Source organism: Chlorocebus sabaeus, chromosome 9, assembly GCF_047675955.1.
Source record: "Chlorocebus sabaeus isolate Y175 chromosome 9, mChlSab1.0.hap1, whole genome shotgun sequence".
Taxonomy (NCBI): domain Eukaryota; kingdom Metazoa; phylum Chordata; class Mammalia; order Primates; family Cercopithecidae; genus Chlorocebus; species Chlorocebus sabaeus.
This window is the reverse complement of record NC_132912.1, coordinates 3874479-3894741: the sequence shown is the minus strand read 5'-3', so window position 1 is coordinate 3894741 and position 20263 is coordinate 3874479. Positions and strand designations below refer to the sequence as shown.

Below are 20263 nucleotides of genomic sequence, written 5' to 3'. Positions count from 1 at the left end.
TAACCATAACTTATTTAATTTACAGGGGTAAACTGTAATCTTACTTGCAATTGTCAGCTTCAATTCTTTTACCCAGCTGTAATTTTTTTCATGTTCCCTACTTTTTCTTTTTTAACAACTTAATACTCAATGACGGGTTTTAGATTTATACCAAATGTATCAATCACTAATCTTTGGCAATCTTCCCTTTTCTTTTTGCCTTCTTATAAAGTCTAATAGTTCTGAATCTTAATTTCTAAAGGCTGCTTTATAGACTAATAGATAACACTAGTACTTTTTAAAACTCTTAAGGTGAGTGCTTGCTGACATTTGCAAAGGGAAGAAAAATGCTGAAGACTCAATTACTATTTCCTAGCAACTGAGTCTAGGAGGGAAGAGAAATATTCACAAACAGCTGTAATACAAGACATAAAAGACAACAGTACCCCTATAGACAGGCAAAAACTCAGGGAGTTTACCTCCCAAGCACCGTTCTGCAGGAAGTTAAATGAGTTGCATTTCCGACTCAAGCTAACAACTCTGTCCACTTCTGCACGTCCCATAGTGGCAATGGGATGTGGAGATGGAAGTCAATCCCTTCCCTTAGAAGCTCACAGACCTAGGAGGAAAGCAGAGCAATCCACCAAGACTGCAGGATCCATAGCGCCCAGGGAGACCAGTGCAGAATCCTCAGGATCGGCAATGAGAGCACCATGTGGTTGCTGCAGAAAGTGAGGGAGGACAGCAAGGGGGGTGCTGCTCAGGGCACGGGGGAAGTCCAAGGGACAGGTGCACAGGCTCTCAGTGAATGCAAGGGAAGACACACTCCTGGCTAACTTAGAAGGGCATGGAGGAAGCAGCGGCATTCGGATGAGTGACCATCCCCATAGGGGTCCCACAGCACTTCCTAGTGCCAAGGGCATCTGGCCCGAGAGCACAGTGAAGCAGTAAACGGTCCTCTGCAGGACTCGCAGGCCACTGCGGCCTCCTTGGAGATGGACCATGGCTCACCTCATCTCCCTGGTACCAAGTTCTAATGATAATCCTTGGAAACAAGTCTGCAACCTTCTCTTTCAATTCTCTTGGTTTCTATTACACAGCGGTGGCTGTGCCTCAGCCTCTGGGCTCAGAATCCCGGGTTCAAATCCCTGCCCGTTACTCTGTCCAAGGCTGCAGAGCTGCCCTGTGAGCTCCTGGACTCCCTCCTCCTCTACTGGCCACCTGATAGTCAGTGACTTCAGGCATGTTAGCTCCTCTCCCCTACCTCAGTTTCCAGGTCTATACAGCAGAGATTATGGTGGCATTTATCTCAGAGGGTTGCAATATGGAACACCCACTGAGTGTCACCTTTCCTTATGACCTTTCCTTACCAAAGCTGGGTGGCTGAGCAAGATAAATACTCCTTGTGCCTCGGTTTCCTCATTACTCACAATGGAGGTGGTGGGGCCATCCTGAGGATTAAATAATCCATATCAAGTTACTGGGAAATGCTGTGGTCTTCACGCTTGTTTCCACTGAGTCTGGCTTTATGATATCAGCTTAAGATTTACTGTGATTGTCCACAGTCTTCTTACCTCTTGCCTATAATATCTTGCAATATTTAATCCATTATTCTACTGTTAAGCACTATTGAACACACGTTAATTTATATAGTTTTGCTGAGTGTGGCAGAACAAAGAGATGGCCTCCCCAAAGATATCCATGTTAAGTCACTGGAATCTGTGGACGTGGCTTGACTTGGAAAACAGATCTTTGCAGATGTAATTAAATTCAGCAGGCTGATAGGAGCGTATCCTGCATTATCCAAGTGGCCCTATGTCCGATGACAAGTGTTCTTATAAGAGAAGCGAGAGATACATTTGACACCTATAGAAGGGGAGGCAGCAACATGACCAGAGGAGAGACTGCAGTGATGCAGCCATGAGAAGCTGAAAGGGGCAAGGAACCGATTCTCCTCTGGAGCCTCCAGAAAGAGCATGGTCCTGACCATGACTCAGTGTAGATTTCTGGCCCCCAGACTCTGAGAGAATTCATTTCAGTTGTTTTGAGCCACTAAGTTTGTGGTGTTTGTTACAGCAGCCACATGAGACTAATACACTCTATTCAAGTACGAATTTTCTACTCTGACCCATTAGATGCCTTAAATCTGCATACTATAGCTATAATTAGTTACAAAGACAGGGATTCTAAAGTTAACTGCAAAATAACCTGGCTTTAAGTCTTTCTCTCAGCATCAACATAGGTTTCAACAAAATGGTTCAGTTGAAATTATGAGGCCCTGAGCATGGTGAGCAAAAATGCCAAGCCTGGAACCAAAGGTACCCCAGACAAATCCTGGCTCCTCTCTTCATCTCCCTTTCAGCTTCAGTCTCATCTGTACAGCAGGGTGCTCAATAGAAATGGCCTCCATGGTACGCTGTTAGGAGGAATAACCTAGTACCAAATAAGGGCCTGTAGAGTGCCTAGAGAGCAGGTACAGGCAGCAGGCATAATTTTTAGCCTATCTTATAGGCTAGGAAACTGAGGTTTAGATGTGCTGGATAACTTACCCAAGTCCCATGGCTATTACATTTCAGAATTTGGAGCCAGATCTCATTAACCAAGGTGCACTGCAGCAGGGCACCTAATGTTCCCTGCTCTAGCATATTTCCCCCCAGCTTTTTATCAGAAACGTTTTCAAATATAAAGAGAAGTTTAAAGGATCAGTGAACACCCAAACACCCTCCACTGGGATTCGAAAATTACCATTTTACTATATTTGCTTTGTGGCATATAAATCCATCCACCCATGCATCAATCACGGACCATCCTTCAAGCCATCTGCCCCTCCCTCCTCCTCCTCCTCTTCCTTCCCCTTTTTCTCTCTCTCTCTCAATTTCTTGAAGTTTCAAAGCATACAGTATGCCTTAGCATGCTTCCCCTCTGAACACTGCAGCTTGCATGTTATTACTGTGAGTTCAATATTTGTCTATGGCTCTCTTCTTTTTGGTGGGGAAGAGGGAGGTAAATTCGCAGAAAGTTAAATGCACAAATCTTAAGTATATCAGCCAATCAGTTTGGGAAAAATGTAATCTCCTGTGTAACCCAAACCTTTATCCAGACATTAAACATGCCCACCAGGTCAAGAGAGCCCCCTCATGCCCTTTCAAGTCAATCTCCACCCCTGCTCATCATGGCAACTGACATGCTGGTTCTTTTCTCTAAACATCAGTTGTGCCTCTTCTAAAACGTAATCAAAATGAATCTTGCAGTAGGCATTCTTGCATGTGAGGCTTCTTTACTCAGCCAAATGTGTCTGAGACACACTCGTGTTGCTGCAGGCTCTTCTGTTGATGAGCAGCCACACATTGTACAATTCACCACATCTTCCCATCACTGACTCCTGGACAGGCTCCAGTTTTTGACTATTGCGGATAAACTGCTATGAATGAGGTTGACCAAATCTCTTTATGGTCATATTCTTTTAATTCTTTTAGTTAAATGCCTGGAAAATGGAAGAACTGAGTCAGAGGATAGGTGAATGTTTAGTTTTATTAAAAACAGCCAGACTTTTTTCCAGAGAGCTGGTGGCATTTTGCCCTCCGACCAATAGTTGAGGAAAGTTCTGCTGGCTCATGACATGTCCTTGGCAACACTTGGTATTGTCGAAGTTCTTAATTTTAGCCATTCCAGTGACTTTTATTTCACATGTCCCTGAGGACAACAAATGTTGAACACGGTTTTAAGAGCTTATGAGTCATCTGCATATCTTTTTTTGTGACGTGTCTGTTCAAATTATTTTGCTTATTTTTAATTTTTTCAAAATATGTTTATTATTGACTTCTATATGTCATTTACATATTCTGGATACTTGTTCAATACTAGATGGATGTCTTTTGAAATTTTCTCTCAGTCTGTGACTTATTTATTCATGTTCTTAGTGTTGCCTTTTGATAAAGTTTTAAATTTGATGAAATCTAATTAATCACTTTTAAAAAATTTTTGCTTTGTGTTTCCCAAGAACCCCCCATCATTATTTTCTCCCTTTTTTTCTTTTCTGAAACTTTTGTAGTTCTGCTTTTTTATGTACTCTATCATCTGTCTTTACTTACTTGTATGTATAATGTGAGGGGGTAGGGCTGAGTTTCTCTCTCTCTTTCCCTCCCTCCCTTCCTTTCTCCTTCCCTTCCTTTCTGCCTTCCCTTCCTCCCTCCCTTTCTCCCTCCCTCTTTCCCCCTTTCTTTTTTCTTTTCTTCTTTCTTTTCTCTCTCTCTCCTTCCTTCCTTTCTGCGTGTCTGTATACCTCCTTTTTTCCCAGGTGTCCCAGCATCATTTGTTGAAGACTTTCCTCTCCCCATTGGATTTCTCTGGAACTCCACTTCTGATGTATGGAAAAAAGCCACAAGAGAACATTGCTTCCACCTCATTAACAAGAAAAACTCAGCTACTCTAAAAAATCTTATTTTTCTTTAGCCTATTAAAGAGTAAGGGCCACAGGCACCCAAAACATCAGAAGGGAAATGGTGCCACAGATTGTTTTGCCTTTGGAAAAGTAGAAGGAGGAAGCAGCTTCCACTCTAACAATATGTTAATGGTAAGCCTGGGCTGGACCACAGTTTGGAATAAATGGGATCCCATTCTCACCTACAAGTTCTTCTCCACAGGCTTCTACCAGGTGCTCACGGGGAAGATCGGTAGGTAAGGCAGTAGGCCCCAGAGCCCCCACCTGCATCCCTAGACCCCTCCCCTAACAAAGACAAGCCTCTCAGTGCAGGACAGCAGGATGCTCCCTCAGGCCCAGGTCCTACATACCAAGAAGCAAGGGTCTTTTCTTCCCAGGAGAGGCGCAGGAAACTCCCTCCCACCTACCACCTGTCCTCTGACAGATACAGATAGTTTGGCTTGGTGAAGGAGAGGAGGCAGGGACACTGAGAAAGCTGTAGCCCCAAAGCACAAAGGCACAGGGCCATCCTCAGATCAGAACTGAAAACCCACCCTGCCCTCTCCAGGAACCCATCTCCTTCCCCACACACTTCCATCACAACAGGTGTGCAGCAATGGCCAAAGGAGGTGTGCAAGAGGAGCACAGAGGGGCACCCAGGCGCCCCAGTCTCCATGTTAATCGCGAGGCAGCAGCAGCCCAGTGCTGGAGAGCTTTAACAAGTCTCTCACGCATGGAAAGGAACTACAACGACAAAACCAAAACCTAGCTCAACTACTGACTGACCAGGCGGACCCAATCCCTACACCAGGGATTGGCAAATTATAATTAGCCAGCCACATTGGGCTTGTCACTTGTTTTTGTAAATAAAGTTTTCCAACGGCAGACAACCATGGGTATTCACTTACTTGTTGTCTGTGACCGGCTTAGGGCTACATTGGCAGAATCAACTAGTTACAACAGAGACCCTGTGGGCCACAAAGCCTAAAGTATTTACTTAGGTGGCCCTTTACAGACAAAAGTTTGCCAGTTCCTACCGTATAAAGACAGCTAGAGAAAAGGGATGTGCCCATTTTCAGGAGAAATTTCTACTTACGTAAGTCTCTACTATTCTGCTCAACATATGTTCAATTTAATCAAATGTTAAGAACCACACAAAAAGCAAGGCAAACAACACATTGTTAAGAGACAATCAGTAAAATTCGGCCCAGAGATTAACAAGATACCGAAACTATCAAAGAAGGACCTTAAAATGGCTATGATTAAAAGATTAAAATAATCTAGTGGGGAAAATGTAGACAATAAAAAGATGGGGAACTGCAGCAGAAAGAAACTATGAGAAAGAATAAAACGGAAATATAAGCAATATAACAAAATACTATCACATCTAAGGAATCCCTTCAATGGTCTCATCAGCAGACAGAATTCAGCATAGGAAAGAATCAGTGAATTTGAAGGCAGGTCAATAGAAATTACAAAAAAGAAACATATTCAGGAAAAAGAATGGAAAAATGAAACGGAGCATCTGAAATCTGTGGCACAATATATCCAACTGTTAAGCACATGTGCAACTGGAGTTCCAGAAGGAGAAGAGAAGCAGAAGGGGACAGAAGACATATTTAAAGTTGCAGTGATCAAGAACTTTCCAAGATTTAATGGAATACAACAAACCACAGATACAAGACCTCAGTAAACCACACAGGGATTGCTTTAGTACCTTTTTGAATTTTTTTTTTAAAGTGTGTAAGAATGATGGTATTTCTGAGCTCCATATTCTGTTATATTGATTTAACTGTATCTACGCCAGTGTCACACAATCATGTTCAATTTTGCTTTAAGTCTCGAAACACATAATATAAAACCTTCAGCCTTCAGGACTGGTTTAGATATAGCTCTCTTCAGCATTTTCTATACATTTTTAAATCAGCAGGACAACTTCAACAAAAAAGCCTGCTGGGATTTTGATGGGAAGTGTGTGGAATGCACAGACCAACTTGTAAAGAATGGATATCTTAACCACACACGTGGTATAGCTTGTACCTGTGGATATTCCACAGGGAGCTCCTTCTGGAGCCACTATTGTGAGGTGAACTTTACAGCTCTCCCATTTTACAATTATATTTTTAGAGAGGGCTACTAAAACTAAGGTCTTAGATAGAAGTTCTCCCCGACCAATGCCCTAGAGGTATCCTGTCCTTGTATTTATTATCTTGCATATGTTGATAGTAAAGTTCAACATCTTTTGAAAACTATCAATAGGGCATTTTCCTTCATTATTCTCAACACAAATTGTTAAAGAGTGAATCCACTACTCCTTACATGTTATGTAGTAACCCTTTTTTTGTTAAGTAAAAAATTCATCTACCTCCTAAAAAACGCTACAGAGAGAAAAGGCAACTCACTATTTAAACAGAGCTACCTGCAAATGAGACAATTAAGAAATGAACATCATGGGGCCAGGTACAGTGGCTCATGACTGTAATCCAGCACTTTGAGAGGCCGAGGCAGCGGATCACTTGAGGTCAGGAGTTCAAGACCAGCACGGCCAACATGGTAAAACCCCATCTCCACTAAAAATACAAAAATTAGCTGGGCGTGGTGGTGCATTCCTGGAATCCCAGCTACTTGGGAGGCTGAGGAAGGAGAATTACTTGAACCCAGGAGGCAGAGCTTGCAGTGAGCCAAAATTGTGCCACTACACTCTAGCCTGGGCAACACAGCGAGACTCCATCTCAATAAAAAAGGAACATTTTACACTTACATAAGACCTATCATGTAAACAGTTACTTTCTTAACAATTGTATTTTGCACACCCAAAATAAACAGATGAAATAAAAGGTTAGTTTGCTCCAGAATAGGCAATATACTGGTACAGAGAGACACCAAAACCAAAACAAAAAAAAACCAACAAAACTGGCTTCTTGCCCCAAATTTGGAGCATTCTCTGTCAGTATAATTAGGGGGCATTATTTGGAATTATCCTCAGAACAGATTTGTAAGACTTCCCCTAAGAGTCCATCTTGAATGACCTAGAGCAGGAAGATCAAATGTACTCAATACCAACATGTCATCCCATTAATTTTTAAATTACATTTAAAATTAGGTTTCAAACGTATACTTTTATTTTTGAGACGCAGCAAAGAGAGCTTCCTGGTATGAAATAAATGAGTGCAGCCTGGAGGCCTAGGAGGAAAGGGAAAGACAGTGGAGGAGAGCAGGGATGTGTAAGCGGGGACTGAAGAAGTAACACCGGGGTGCAAGGGGGTGAAGTGGCCCCCAGGAATGTGTAAAGGAGCCACCAACTGTCACTCAGAAGAATCTTTACCTTTTGAAGACAGTGGCAGAGACTGGAGTGGCTCAAGGTGAGCAGAGAACGAGGGTCACGCCCAAGAAATGGAGTTGATTATGTTCTCTCCAAGACTGCGAGAGTGAAAACAGAGCAAGGATCTTCAGCGAGGAGCAGGAAGAGGAAGCACCTGTGGGGTTCCTGGACAACTCGAGGTCCAACTCTGTCTCTGATTTGCTTTGTGGCCTGCAAAGTTGATTTCATTTTTCTGTCTGCATTCACTCATCTGTTAAAAAAGGGGCGAGGGATTATCAAATAATTATCAAGAGCAAACTTAGAAATGGCTAAATGTTGATCAAGTGAAATTGCCTTCAATTTATTGAATAACTATTATTTGCTACCAAGCAGGGATTTTAATCCATTAATTCTTCTGATTATACCAAACTCATTCTAACGGCCATTTTAATCTCCTATTTAACTAACGTGATCAGGGACATGCGCACAGGGTGGATAACTAGAGGGTAAAGTTCATCCTCTTTTTATATTCTGCCATACTTCCCCCTTCTGAATTAATCTGGCCCTCTGTGATTCTTTGTTGCTCTTCTTTAAAAAATCAGGTGCAACTATTAGTGTTCAGATGCAATGCATATATTCTTTGTCACATCAAAGAAAATATTTTTTCACCAACTGGTTACATGCTTACTAGCAATAAGGACTTTTGTTTTCAAACATCTGCACTCTCCTGGCAGCCCACCTGTGCCTGTTCTGTAAATTTCTGTGTACCAATACCTGGCCAGTCATAGGGTGTGACTAACATGTGTTAAATGGTTAATGAGTGCAGCACGATGCCATGGGATCTATTCTATTTGACATTTAGTGTTCATACGTATCATGTTTTTAAATCTTTTTTTTTTTTCTGAAAATGACAATGCCTATTGTACTGTATCTGCATTATGACTAATCAGGTTCTCTCTTGTAAAAATAAATGATATAATCTTCATACTGCCGGACAAGGTATGTTAAGAGACAAGGATGAATTTAAATTTTATAGGAATGTGGATTTATTAAAAAACATTAAGACAATTAATAATTAATTGTCCCAAAGATAAGCTGGGACACCCGCTCACCAGGACGCCCACACACCTTGCAGAGGCAGCCATCCTGGCCTCTCTGGCCCACACAGAGCCTTCCCCTTCATCTCGGGCTCCCCCGGATCCAGGGTGCCTGGCCCTCAGCGGAGGACTTGCTCCTCACTCCTGCTTACTTTGGAACTAGCGGGGCCAAGGTCACAAGCGCTAATTACTGAGCGAACCCTGCCCCCAACACAACGGCTGCCCAAACGCTCTTGGCTGCCAGTTACTGGGGCCCGGTCAGTGAGCACTTGGGTAAATCTGTAGATGGTTCAAAACAAAGCCATTTGCATTCCTGGGAACAGTTAAGGTACAAGTCCCCAAGGAGGGCTGGTCCTGGCTCTCAGTTGCTGGGGTAAATGTGATGAACACGGGCCAAGAACACTGTCAATTCACTCTGCATAACCTTCACAGCCCACATACCACAGGCACAAGACAAACCACCCTTCTCCACTCCAGACTCACTAAGGTCCCCACCTAGTCTTAAGCCACAGGCTTCTGCCGGACTCTCTAAAATTTAACATACAAAACCCTTTTTTTTTTTTTTAACCTAGTCCATTCTTTCAAAATGTTTAATGTCCATTAAACTCTATTTTGAAACAAAAACTATAATACAGTTACAATTCAGTTTCCCATTTTGGATTTTAAAAAGCTCTGGTTAGCGTTCTCGACATTTTTCTTAAAAATCAACATTACGGTATATTTTCGGAGATAATTTATATGGAAAAACACACACACACTAAATGTCGGCTTCCACCTAATTTAAATTGTTTACACATTCATGGGAAAACCTAGCTGTTAACCTTGGTGAGGGCTGAGATCGCCCTCTACAAGATAAACACGTTTCTCCCAGTTCCAAGGGGAGCCTGCGTGCTCCCCTCCCCCACTCTGGAGGACCTGAGGACAGAGGGGAGAAGGGACGTAGGAATCGATGGGGACCGAGAGGGGCTCAGGGATGGAGGGGGACAGAGAGGGGAACCCCAAGGTTAGAGAACAGAGGGGGACCAGGGAGATGTAGGGGAACAGAGCGGCGTAGAAGGGGGCAGTGGGGGACGGGGCGGCCCCAGGCGTAGAAGGGGACAGTTGGGGACCGGGCGGCTCCGGACGTAGAAAGGGACAGTTGGGGACCGGGCGGCTCCGGACGTAGAAGGGGACAGTTGGGGACCGGGCGGCCCCGGGCGTAGAAGGGAACAGCTGGGGACGGGGCGGCCTCGGGCACAGAGGGGGACGGGGGGAACGGGGCGGCCCCGGGACCTGACGGCCGAGAGAAGCAGGACGGGGCGGCCGCCCGCGGGGTGCGCTGCCGGAACCGGGACTCGCGCGGCGGCAGGGCCCGGCTTAGTGACCCGGACGGGCGCGGGGTGGCGGGACCGGGCAGCAGAGAAGGGGGACTGGGACTGGGGACGGGCGACGCGGCCCGCCCGGGCTCTCCCAGCCCCGGATACCTCAGCCCCGGCCGCGGGCGCAGCACAGCGCTCGGCCGCGCACTTCACAGCGCGGACTCCTCCGGCGCGCGGCCGCCCGCGCCTTATATACCCTGCTAAAAATAGCCTGCGAGGCCACTCTCCAATCAGAACGAGCAGAGTTCGAATTGAACCAATTGTGCGGGCCGTGATGGAGAGTCTCGGTCACGCCAGGCGGGGCCGCTGTGTGTCGCCGCCCGCGATTGGCCGGAGCTGACATCATCGGCGCGCAGCCCCCGGGCCGGGAGCCACGGGATTGGGCCGCGCGCGGGGCGGGCACGGGGCGAGTCACGTGGGGGGAGGGGGAGTGGGGGGAGCCAGGCGGGGGCGGAGGGGGAGGCTGGCAGCGGAGCTTTGAATAGGGAAGTTTTGCAGGGGTTACGTTTGCAGTCAGTCCGGTGTTTGCAAATATTGTGTGGGCTCCGCGCGCTGCGGGCTGCGGGAGGGTCCGACCGGGCGTCTCTGCGAGCCTGGAGTTTGCATGAAACTTTCACCTGCGCTCAGGGGAGACTTTCGGCTCCGGCTCCCACCGCGCGCCTCGCCGCCCTCGCGACCGCGGGCTCAGTCCGACCCGGCCCGACATGGACGTGCTCCCCATGTGCAGCATCTTCCAGGAGCTCCAGATCGTGCACGAGACCGGCTACTTCTCGGCGCTGCCGTCTCTGGAGGAGTACTGGCAACAGGTAAACGCAGCCGGCCGCGGTTCCCTGCGGGCGCCGTGGCAGGGGGCGCGGGCCGGGGCGGCTGTTTGGGGTTCAGACCCGGTGCTCCCTGCGGTCCGCTGGGCCCGGGCCCCGCGCTGTCACCGGGGGAGCGGGCGCAGCGCCCCCTCCGATCGATTCTCCAGCCCGCGAGCAGCGTCCGCCCAGGGAAGCCCCAACTCCCGGCGCAGCCCGGCCAAGACCCTGGCACGAGTTCGGAGCCTGTCCCTGCTCCAGACGCCACAGCTGGAGCTTGTCATGGGGACCAACTTGCTCTGCCTGCCAAGGTTTTTGTTTTTTGTTTTTAAGATTTTGTTTTTGTTTTGCTTTTTGGTGCTTGTACATAACGGCTTTTTAAAAAATACCACATTTTGCCAGCAGAATGTAGACCAGCTCTCTCATTTATTTTTTTTTTTTTTTCGTTTTTTAAAACTCTAGACCATTTCCAATGTGTTTTCCCCTCTTTGGAATGCCTAACATTTCCCCTAGATCTGCCTTATTTGTCTTACGTGCTTCTCTTGTTGACCAAGAAAAATAAAAATAAACAAAACTGTGTACACTCCAGTGACTTGTCAGTCTTATGACAATGAGCCCGTCCAAACTGCTTCAAGTCTTAGCTTGGGAAAAAGGACCTCGGTTTCCGACGTTGTCGTAGAACTGGAATTTGGGGGCATAGGAAATTTTAAGAAACTTATCATTTCCCTGTGCTTATCGGTAGCATCGCCCGAGGGCAGAGAGACTGACACTCGTCCCATTGTCTCTCCAGCGATCGCAGGAGGGTTTTCTGTTGTCTCCCTGCCCTGCTGTGCTGTTTGTTTTTCGTCACAAAGTGAATTGCCAGATCAAATAGAGGCTGTGGGTTTCCAAGCCTCGAAAGCTTTAAGGAGGATGAAATGCAGGGTGTTGCAACCTTCACACGCCTGCTTAATTGTTCACAATCCTCTCCTGCCTTTTTCCCCCTCCCCCTCTTGTTTTTTTCCTCCTCAAAGAAGCTGCTCCCTGGGACGTGATTGAAATTGATCTAAGTAGTTTCCTTCGGGCATTTGGGATTTGGGCAAACGGCCAGACCTGGCTGCTGGTCGCCTTCGGAGGCTTTTAAACTCTCCCAGAGCTTCGTTCAGGTCCCGGGTGCTCATCAGCGTAATGGAGATTTTAAATTAGCCGGATTATTAAAGTTTAACAAGATCTCCATAAATGGGCTTTTCTTTTTTCTTTGGAAAATCAGTAAAATATATCGCTGCTGCCCCTCTTCAGAACGCTGTAGTGTGCATTGTAACTCAGACGCCTAGTTTCGGGGGAAAGGGGAAACCATGATTTTCCCGTGTGCTTGCTCACACTGGCTGTGTGCGAGCCTGGGGAGGGGGAGGGATTGCCTGTGGCAGGAGAGAGGCACACTGCTAAGTCAGCCTGAGCCCCCGGGGTAGGCTGTGCTCAGGATAGTCCCTGCCCGGAAAAATGATGTGCTCACCAGAGCAGAGTGGTGTAGAAACTGAAATTTGTAGAATTGCCAGTAGTATAGACAACCTTATATGGACATGCAGGCAACTGATCCTCGTGAAAATCAGGGCAGACATAATTTAATCCTAAAATGTTTCCTACCATTTTTCTTTTCCAGTGGCTAGAAAGTTTGAAATGGTGGGGAGAGGGGATGCTGATCTCGGCAGTTGTAGCTTCTTGAAAGGTTGGTTGCGGGGCTGGGGAAGGGGCGCTGTCCATGCCACACTGCATGTCCATTTGAACTGGGTCCTTATTTGGCTGCTGATCAGAATTTCAAAAGGAAGTCTCCTTTGGCATTGCGTGAAAGAAATCAGAGTGATGACTCATGCAGTTGTACTCTTGGCCAGTAGATAAAGTTCTTGTTCATTGTGGGACTCCCAGCAGGGCCGTGGAGTAATTTCCCCTTGCATCCTTCACAATAGCAGATGGCCATGCTGGAATTATTTCTGCACTCCTGTTGTTGAAGTTCCTTGTTTTTCTCTGACCACTGTAGAAGTAATTAAAGTTCTGTATCATGCAAGGGCCTGCACTTGGGAACGGCATTCTGTGAAAACATAGGCGGTCTGGGCTGCACAGGAAATGGGTGGTTTTTCTGCAGCTCCATTCGATGCCCCTGAATACAGACAGCTGCTGTCTCCTCTCCCCCGAGTGTGGCCCTGTGTTGTCAGCCGTGTCCCCAAGGGGGTCCCTCAGAACACGATGTGTGCCGTGCAGTCTTTCTTGTCCTGTTGTGTGGGTATCTGTGGGGTGTGAAGGGTGGATGGCTGGGGCTTTCCTTAAAACACATGGTTCTTGACAATGTCAGATAATCTGGTTGAACCTGTTGGGGGGGTATGTGTGTGGGGCGGGTTCTCTTCCTGTGGTTTCATGAGAAACATCAACACTGGTAACTACAACAAAAAAAACCGGCTTAGTAATCATCACTCATTGTGGCCGTTGACCCAACATTGGGAAAGCCAGGAGAGGTTTCGCCCTCTGACTTTTCCTCTGAATTCTTACCATTCTAGAAACAGATTTCCTCTAACTTCCGTAAGGACATGGATGCTTAATTATGAAAGGTTTTGCCCCTGTAGTGATCGGGCAGCAACGTATCTGTCCTTCATTCTTGCATGTTTTTGGAAATTGCTTTTGCTTTTACTTTTGGTCGCCATAGCAATCACGTGCCTTCTCTGGTTCATTTTGCGCAGACCTGCCTCGAGCTGGAACGTTACCTCCAGAGTGAGCCCTGCTATGTTTCAGCCTCAGAAATCAAATTTGACAGCCAGGAAGATCTGTGGACCAAAATCATTCTGGCTCGGGAGAAAAAGGAGGAATCCGAACTGAAGATATCTTCCAGTCCTCCAGAGGACACTCTCATCAGCCCGAGCTTTTGTTACAACTTAGAGACCAACAGCCTGAACTCAGATGTCAGCAGCGAATCCTCTGACAGCTCTGAGGAACTTTCTCCCACGGCCAAGTTTACCTCCGACCCCATTGGCGAAGTTTTGGTCAGCTCGGGAAAATTGAGCTCCTCTGTCACCTCCACGCCTCCATCTTCTCCGGAACTGAGCAGGGAACCTTCTCAACTGTGGGGTTGTGTGCCTGGGGAGCTGCCCTCACCAGGGAAGGTGCGCAGCGGGACTTCGGGGAAGCCAGGTGACAAGGGAAGTGGCGATGCTTCCCCCGACGGCAGGAGGAGGGTGCACCGGTGCCACTTCAACGGCTGCAGGAAAGTTTACACCAAAAGCTCCCACTTGAAAGCACATCAGCGGACACACACAGGTCAGTGCCCACGCGGGCCCCGGAGGGCGGCCGCTGGTGGGCGCCACTGCACTGCACCAGCCCTGGAGGGAGCCAGAGCTGGCTCCACGGGATGTGGTCAGAGCAGACAAATCCTCACTTCCTCAGATGTTTTCCACCAAAGCATTGGGTCTTTGTGGAGCTCAGAGTAGAATCCTAAAGACTGGACTTTTGAGTTGGATAAATGCGTAACAGTTTTCAGATTAAACAAACGAGACTAGATCCTTTTCTCCATGGACACCCAAACCTCCACCCCCCGTAGCAGTGCCCGGGTTCCGAGGCCGCTGCCCCTTCACCGGTGCACACGCGCGAGGCTACCTCGAGTTGCCCTTGGGTTTCCTAAATGAAACTCAGGAGTGAGGACAGAGGGTTGCTGGGCAGCATGGAGTGTGTGGGTTTGATGCTGATGACCCGAGGCCCAGGTGGGACCGGCCTGCTCTGTTAGCAGCAGCATTGATCCCCGGGTGTTTCCTGAGAACCTCTCTGTGTCTCATGCAGCCTTTGTTTCTGATACCGCTTGAAACAATTCCTTAATGAAATGCCGTACCTTAGGTGAAAGTACCATTTGAAAATACCTTGACATATTTCTAGGATAATTGGTGAAGAATCAGAAAATTTAGAGCTGGGAAAGGTCTTAGTGATCACGTGATGCAGACTCCACTTATCAGTAGGAGAGCAAATTGCTGAGAGTGAGTCCCAGACAGGCTTGGTGACAGCTGAGATTGAGATCCGGGTGGCCTGAAATCCAGGCCCAGGCCTGTCTCAGCATACCCTAGGATTGGCTTGGCAACTTTGTTTTCTCAGGTAGCACTTGTAGTAAATTCATATTTATGATTTGACCAAGGAATGAAGTCAACCCGGTTGTTCGATTGCCATTTAGAGAATGATTCCAGGGCCTTGCGCTGGGGCTTTCCAGAAGCTCCTCACTGCAGCTTTGTAGAAAGGTGACTGTCCCTGAGGAAACTGCAGAGACTCATTCCATAGGGAAGTGAGTACGAAACAGAAGTGTGTTTGGGAGAAACAGTTACCATAGAAAAAGCAATAGCTCTGCCTTTGCGGGGGCTGTGGGTCCGGCAGGCTGACACCTTGTCCCGCAAGCATTTTGCTGGTCTGGGTCGTGGTCATTCTTCCACGTTAACTTTGATTACAGCACCACGGGCCTTGCCGAAGCCGTGTCCCTTGGACAGCAGTGGGAGGCCTGAGACTGGGTCAGGAGAGAGCTCCTGTCGTCTCTCCGAGGCTACCTTGAAGTGTGTTACCAATGCCAGTCTCTCCGAGGCCTTCCTTGAAGTGTGTTACCAATGCCAGTAGCCACTGCGTCCCTGATCTCGCATCCCACCACTGCGTGTGGGGTTGAATTTCCCCCTTCTGTCTGTGGGTCAGTGAAGTCACGGGCCGCTTGTCCTGTGCTCTCTCCGCAGGAGAAAAGCCTTACAGATGCTCGTGGGAAGGGTGTGAGTGGCGTTTTGCAAGAAGTGATGAGTTAACCAGGCACTTCCGAAAGCACACCGGGGCCAAGCCTTTTAAATGCTCCCACTGTGACAGGTACGTGCCTGAGGACGACGCTGGGCAGGGAGCGTGGGGCCTTGGGAATGTGATGACCAAGGTTATGTAGGCGTGCAGGGCACGTGGGAAGGAAGGCACGCAGTTTCCCATGTGTGAACGTTTCTTTTCAAGCCTGGGACTTTTTAGAAAGTTTCTGGTGTGCTCATTGTCCGTGGTTAGGAAGAGCGGTTCCAGGTACACCTGACACTGGAGTCCGTTTATTGATAGTGTTTGGAAATTGGCCTTTCAACAGTTTTCGTATTTGAAGAATTAGAAATAAAGTCCGTTCAGATTCTCCAGAGAACCTCCAGCCACTGATGGGAGACATTCTTAATTCACATTCCTGTCAGTTGGTGTCTCCTGTCCCTGAAGACACTGATGAGGCCTGGAAGGAGAAGCACATCTTTCCCTGCAGGGGGTTAGGCTGGGCAGGGCAGGGAGGTGAGGGCGCTGGTCCGGAACACTGGCGAGGGTTGGGAACCTAACTTCTGTGTTTCTGATTTGCCCTTGCAGGTGTTTTTCCAGGTCTGACCACCTGGCCCTGCACATGAAGAGGCACCTCTGAGGGAGCAGAGAGGTGGATCCTGTAGGCTAAAAGGCTTCCAGGCTGAGAGCCGGCTGTGGAAGGAGGGGTGCGTGTTCCAGCCAAAGCATGCCGTTCTGCACCCTACCCAGTTGCCTCCAGGGCCTCTCCTTGGAAGGTCTTTTGAGGGCTAAAACAGTCCTGTAAGAAGCGGCACAGCACCCGTGGTGCATGGTATGTGGGTGATCCTGGACTCGCCACTGGTACCCGACCTTCCAAGTGGCGCCTAAGCCTCTGCCGTGAGCGTGCACGCTGAGAATGTTAATGGTTGGGTTGATTGTATGTTGAGGATCTATTACTGACTGTATGACGAGGCCAACTTTTTTTCCTTGTGGTTAGCAAGACTGCAAGAGATGGAAAAAAAGTAGTTTGAATGTTTTGTGTGTAAGGCGTATACCATGAGATGAGATGACCACCAATCATTTCCGGGGGTGGGGGGAGGGGGTGTCTGCACCTTAGAAAAAAAACAAAAATCAAAAAAACAAAAAAACAAAAACAAAAAAAGAAGGAAAATCTTGGAGGGTGGGCGTGGGAACTCAGGACCCCAGAGTGGCGAGTGGTGTGGGGAGGGAGAGCCCCTCTCCCCGTTTTCTGCGTGAGAGGAGCTCTTAGTGTCTGGTGCAGCTATTAAATGTGCAATGTGTCAAGTAGCTTGTTTTACACGCTACAACATAGCTCATTTGTAACCCATTGTATAAGCTGTGTATTTACAAATATAACACAACCATTTAACTTTTCCTTAGAATACAAAAAGTCATGCATGGTCTGGGGAACTATATGCTTTTCCATTTTTAAGTCAGGACTGCAATACTGATTCCAGTTAATGAGCAGCTAAGATCCAGTCTGTCTAATACAGTGACCCCTAGCCATCCGGGCCTGGCAATCTACAATTTTTTTCCCCTCCGAGTTTGTAACACTCCCCTTCCAGAAAGGCATTGTGCAACACAGGATTATTTTTAAATGATTCTGAGTTGGAAGTAACTTTTTGGAGAATTGTGTGATGCCCTTTGAAGAAATTGGACACGTATTAAGTGTCACAAAGCTGGGGCTGGGAATTGGTCTAATGTTTCATTAGACTAAGAACCTAAAATTTTTCTCAGTTGGGTGGATAAAACCACTAACGCTTAGAAACTGTTTTCTCATGCAGCTATGTTTCTCTTATTTATGCCTTGAGGACTAATTTCTGGTTTTCTAGCTGTTAATGCACTGTTGACCTTCATAATGGTGCCTTACGCAAGCGATCCCTTATGTGGGGGTCTCATACAGGGGTGTGGGCGATGCATGCTTAATTAAGGCTCTTTTTTCACCTGGCAGTGTACTGTATCAACATATAACACAGAAAAAAAAATCTCTTTAAGGTCCTCCTTCACAAAAACATAGAGTGAAACTCCCTTTACATGTCAGTATTTGTTCAATACTTTAGACAACTTGACTGTCAGTGTTCAAATGGAAAACATGAAAATGGAAAAATCTGACCAATTCTGCCACCTTGAGACTTTCATATAGACCTTGCACAACAATTGTATAGATCACACACCGGCTGTATTTAATATGTAACATTTTCACACATATTAAAGATACAGAAGTAGAAAAAAATAAACCCAATGTTAATGTATTTGCTTAAAAGGCACAAGTTTCACATACCTGTCTAGCTATCTGTTGGTAATACAGAAAGTATACTACTTTTTTTAAAAGTGGGCAGAATTCTTGTGTATGTATATTTGTGTGTATAGTATGTGTATGTGTGTATATATATATATTATATATATAGATAATATATAAATATTTTTTTTAAGGAGAAACTAGAATGTTTAGCTAGAAAATTCCACAGCCTGTGAAGAAGTATTTCAAAATGGCCATAAAGGAGGTAAAAATGAAAACTATAACTTTTATAGAGGCTTTATCTTTAATTTAACGATGTACGGAGGACTTTCTGGCTTGAATCTGTTCCGGGCTGTCTGCTCTGTCCATCACATGGGCAGGTCTGGAATGGGGCCCCTTTGGCCGTTCAGAAGGGGCCTGAACAGAATGCTGGAACCCAGGCTGGACTCGGACACACTAAGGTTTTGATTTTGAATTTCAGCCTTACTAGATGATCTAACCTAAGAGTGAGCTAACCACAGGGATTCTTTTGTAGAACACTTTTTATGCAGATGAAGCTATTTTTTCCAGCATGTAGATTCTTCCAGTTTTTCCGAGGAGTAATTTCCCCGAATTGGCATACCACAGCGTGGACAGCTGATATTTCACCCAGCTGCTGGCTTGTGGGTGTGGCTCTTTGCTTTATATATATATACACACATGTGAGTCTGGCTGGGCTGGTATTTTGTTTGATCTTCCTGGAAATGAGCAATGACTAACGCTCACATAACTGGTTTTTTTTTTTTTTTTTTTAAATCTGGGCTGATGAATACATTTACCTAAGGAACTCATTTCATTTTGCTTAGAGGGGAAGTGCAGTTTTCTTTCAGCAGTTCGGAATCCAAGCACTTGATTTGCTGGGTTTGGAAAACTCCTTTTTTGGCCTTCTGTGTGCTTAGCCATAACAATTCCATTAAGCAAGAAGGTAAACAAAAGACGAAAAAAAAAACTTGCACTGGCTTGTCTCACTTATGAAACACGTCGGAGCCGTTTGCCTGGGTGGGGCTGGGTACCGTACCTGTCAATGCCTGTGATTTTCATAATTAGCACGTACATAAAGAAGTACATTCTGTTCAGGTGATAACTGAGCCTCAATCAAGCAGAAACTTTTTGCTTGAAATTAAAAAAAAAAAAATTTCTATTAGTGAAATTTCTTTTTTTTTTTTTTTTTTTGGAAGCACCCTGTTATCTAAAGAATCTTTGTAAGATTTTTGTAAAATTTTGTTTTACAAGATTTTATTTGAAATTGTTTTTTGCAAGATTGTTATATTTCTGTATGAATGTATTTTTTATTGGAATAACATAAAAGAATTCTTATCAGCATCTTGAGTCTGGTTGTTTTTTGGGGAAAGGGGGTTGTTGGAACAGATTCCTGCTGCATTAATCACCCTGGGTTCCTCCTCAAATCTCCATCGTGCAACCCTGAGAACCACTCACCTACCTCAGCCCCTTCCTCTCACTTTCCAAAGCCTGTCCTGGGAGCTGGAGAGGATGTGGGGCGAGCCTGACATTGCCCTCTCTGAATGCATCGAAGACTGTTCTCCAAGGACTGACAAAAACAACCCCCAGGCTGTGGGCACAGTAGAGAAACAGGCCGGGTTTTATCTTCCATTGCTCAAGCCAGGGAATGCATTGCAGAGGCATCTGCACGACGACAAACTTGAGTGGTTCCCTGCCACTTCTGTGCCCCCACAGCCTGCTCCAGTTCTGCAGCTAGAGCTGGGCCTGCCTTCCCCAGCCAGACCTGCCACGCACCTGGCTGAGGCATGTCTGGGAGGGGTGGAGGAGACAGGGACTCCAGGCCAGAGGGCTGTTCTCACGACCTCAGCCCACTGGCAGTGAAGGAAGGCAGAAAGTACAAGATGGTATCATTGCCAAATGAGTTCATCTCTTTTTTTTTTTTTTTTTTTTTTTAGGCCAATGAGATATATTAAATGTAGAGTTTGTTTGAAAATAGGCAGCCTTTAGTTATGTAGAGCAATGTTTAGCAAGTAGCCTCAGCTTTGCTTTACTGTGTGGACCAGGACAATTTGATCCTTGTAGGAGTCCATTTTCAGATTACACCAAGCCAGCCAGTAGCAATGGGGTAAATCAATGTGTTTCCGTGGGAACCAGCTTCTTAGTGTGACAACAAGGATACTCTGGGTGGCTTAAGTGCTCACTCCTCTTCATAGCTCTTCATTTTGCTAAACGCGGGGAATTTACAGTGGTTGCTTTTAATTTTATAATTAGAGAGGGG

The 20263-nt window shown here is 46.4% G+C and overlaps 1 protein-coding gene across 1 annotated transcript; it reads left to right on the top strand.

The window, feature by feature from the left end:
• The first annotated feature begins 10616 nt into the window (after positions 1-10616).
• On the top strand, positions 10617-19347 carry KLF6 (KLF transcription factor 6). The gene is made up of 4 exons (XM_008002114.3): positions 10617-10961; positions 13664-14237; positions 15677-15800; positions 16314-19347. Exons 1-4 carry the CDS (start codon positions 10860-10862, stop codon positions 16363-16365), a joined length of 852 nt encoding a protein of 283 aa, XP_008000305.1. The 5' UTR covers positions 10617-10859; the 3' UTR covers positions 16366-19347.
• Positions 19348-20263: the final 916 nt, after the last annotated feature.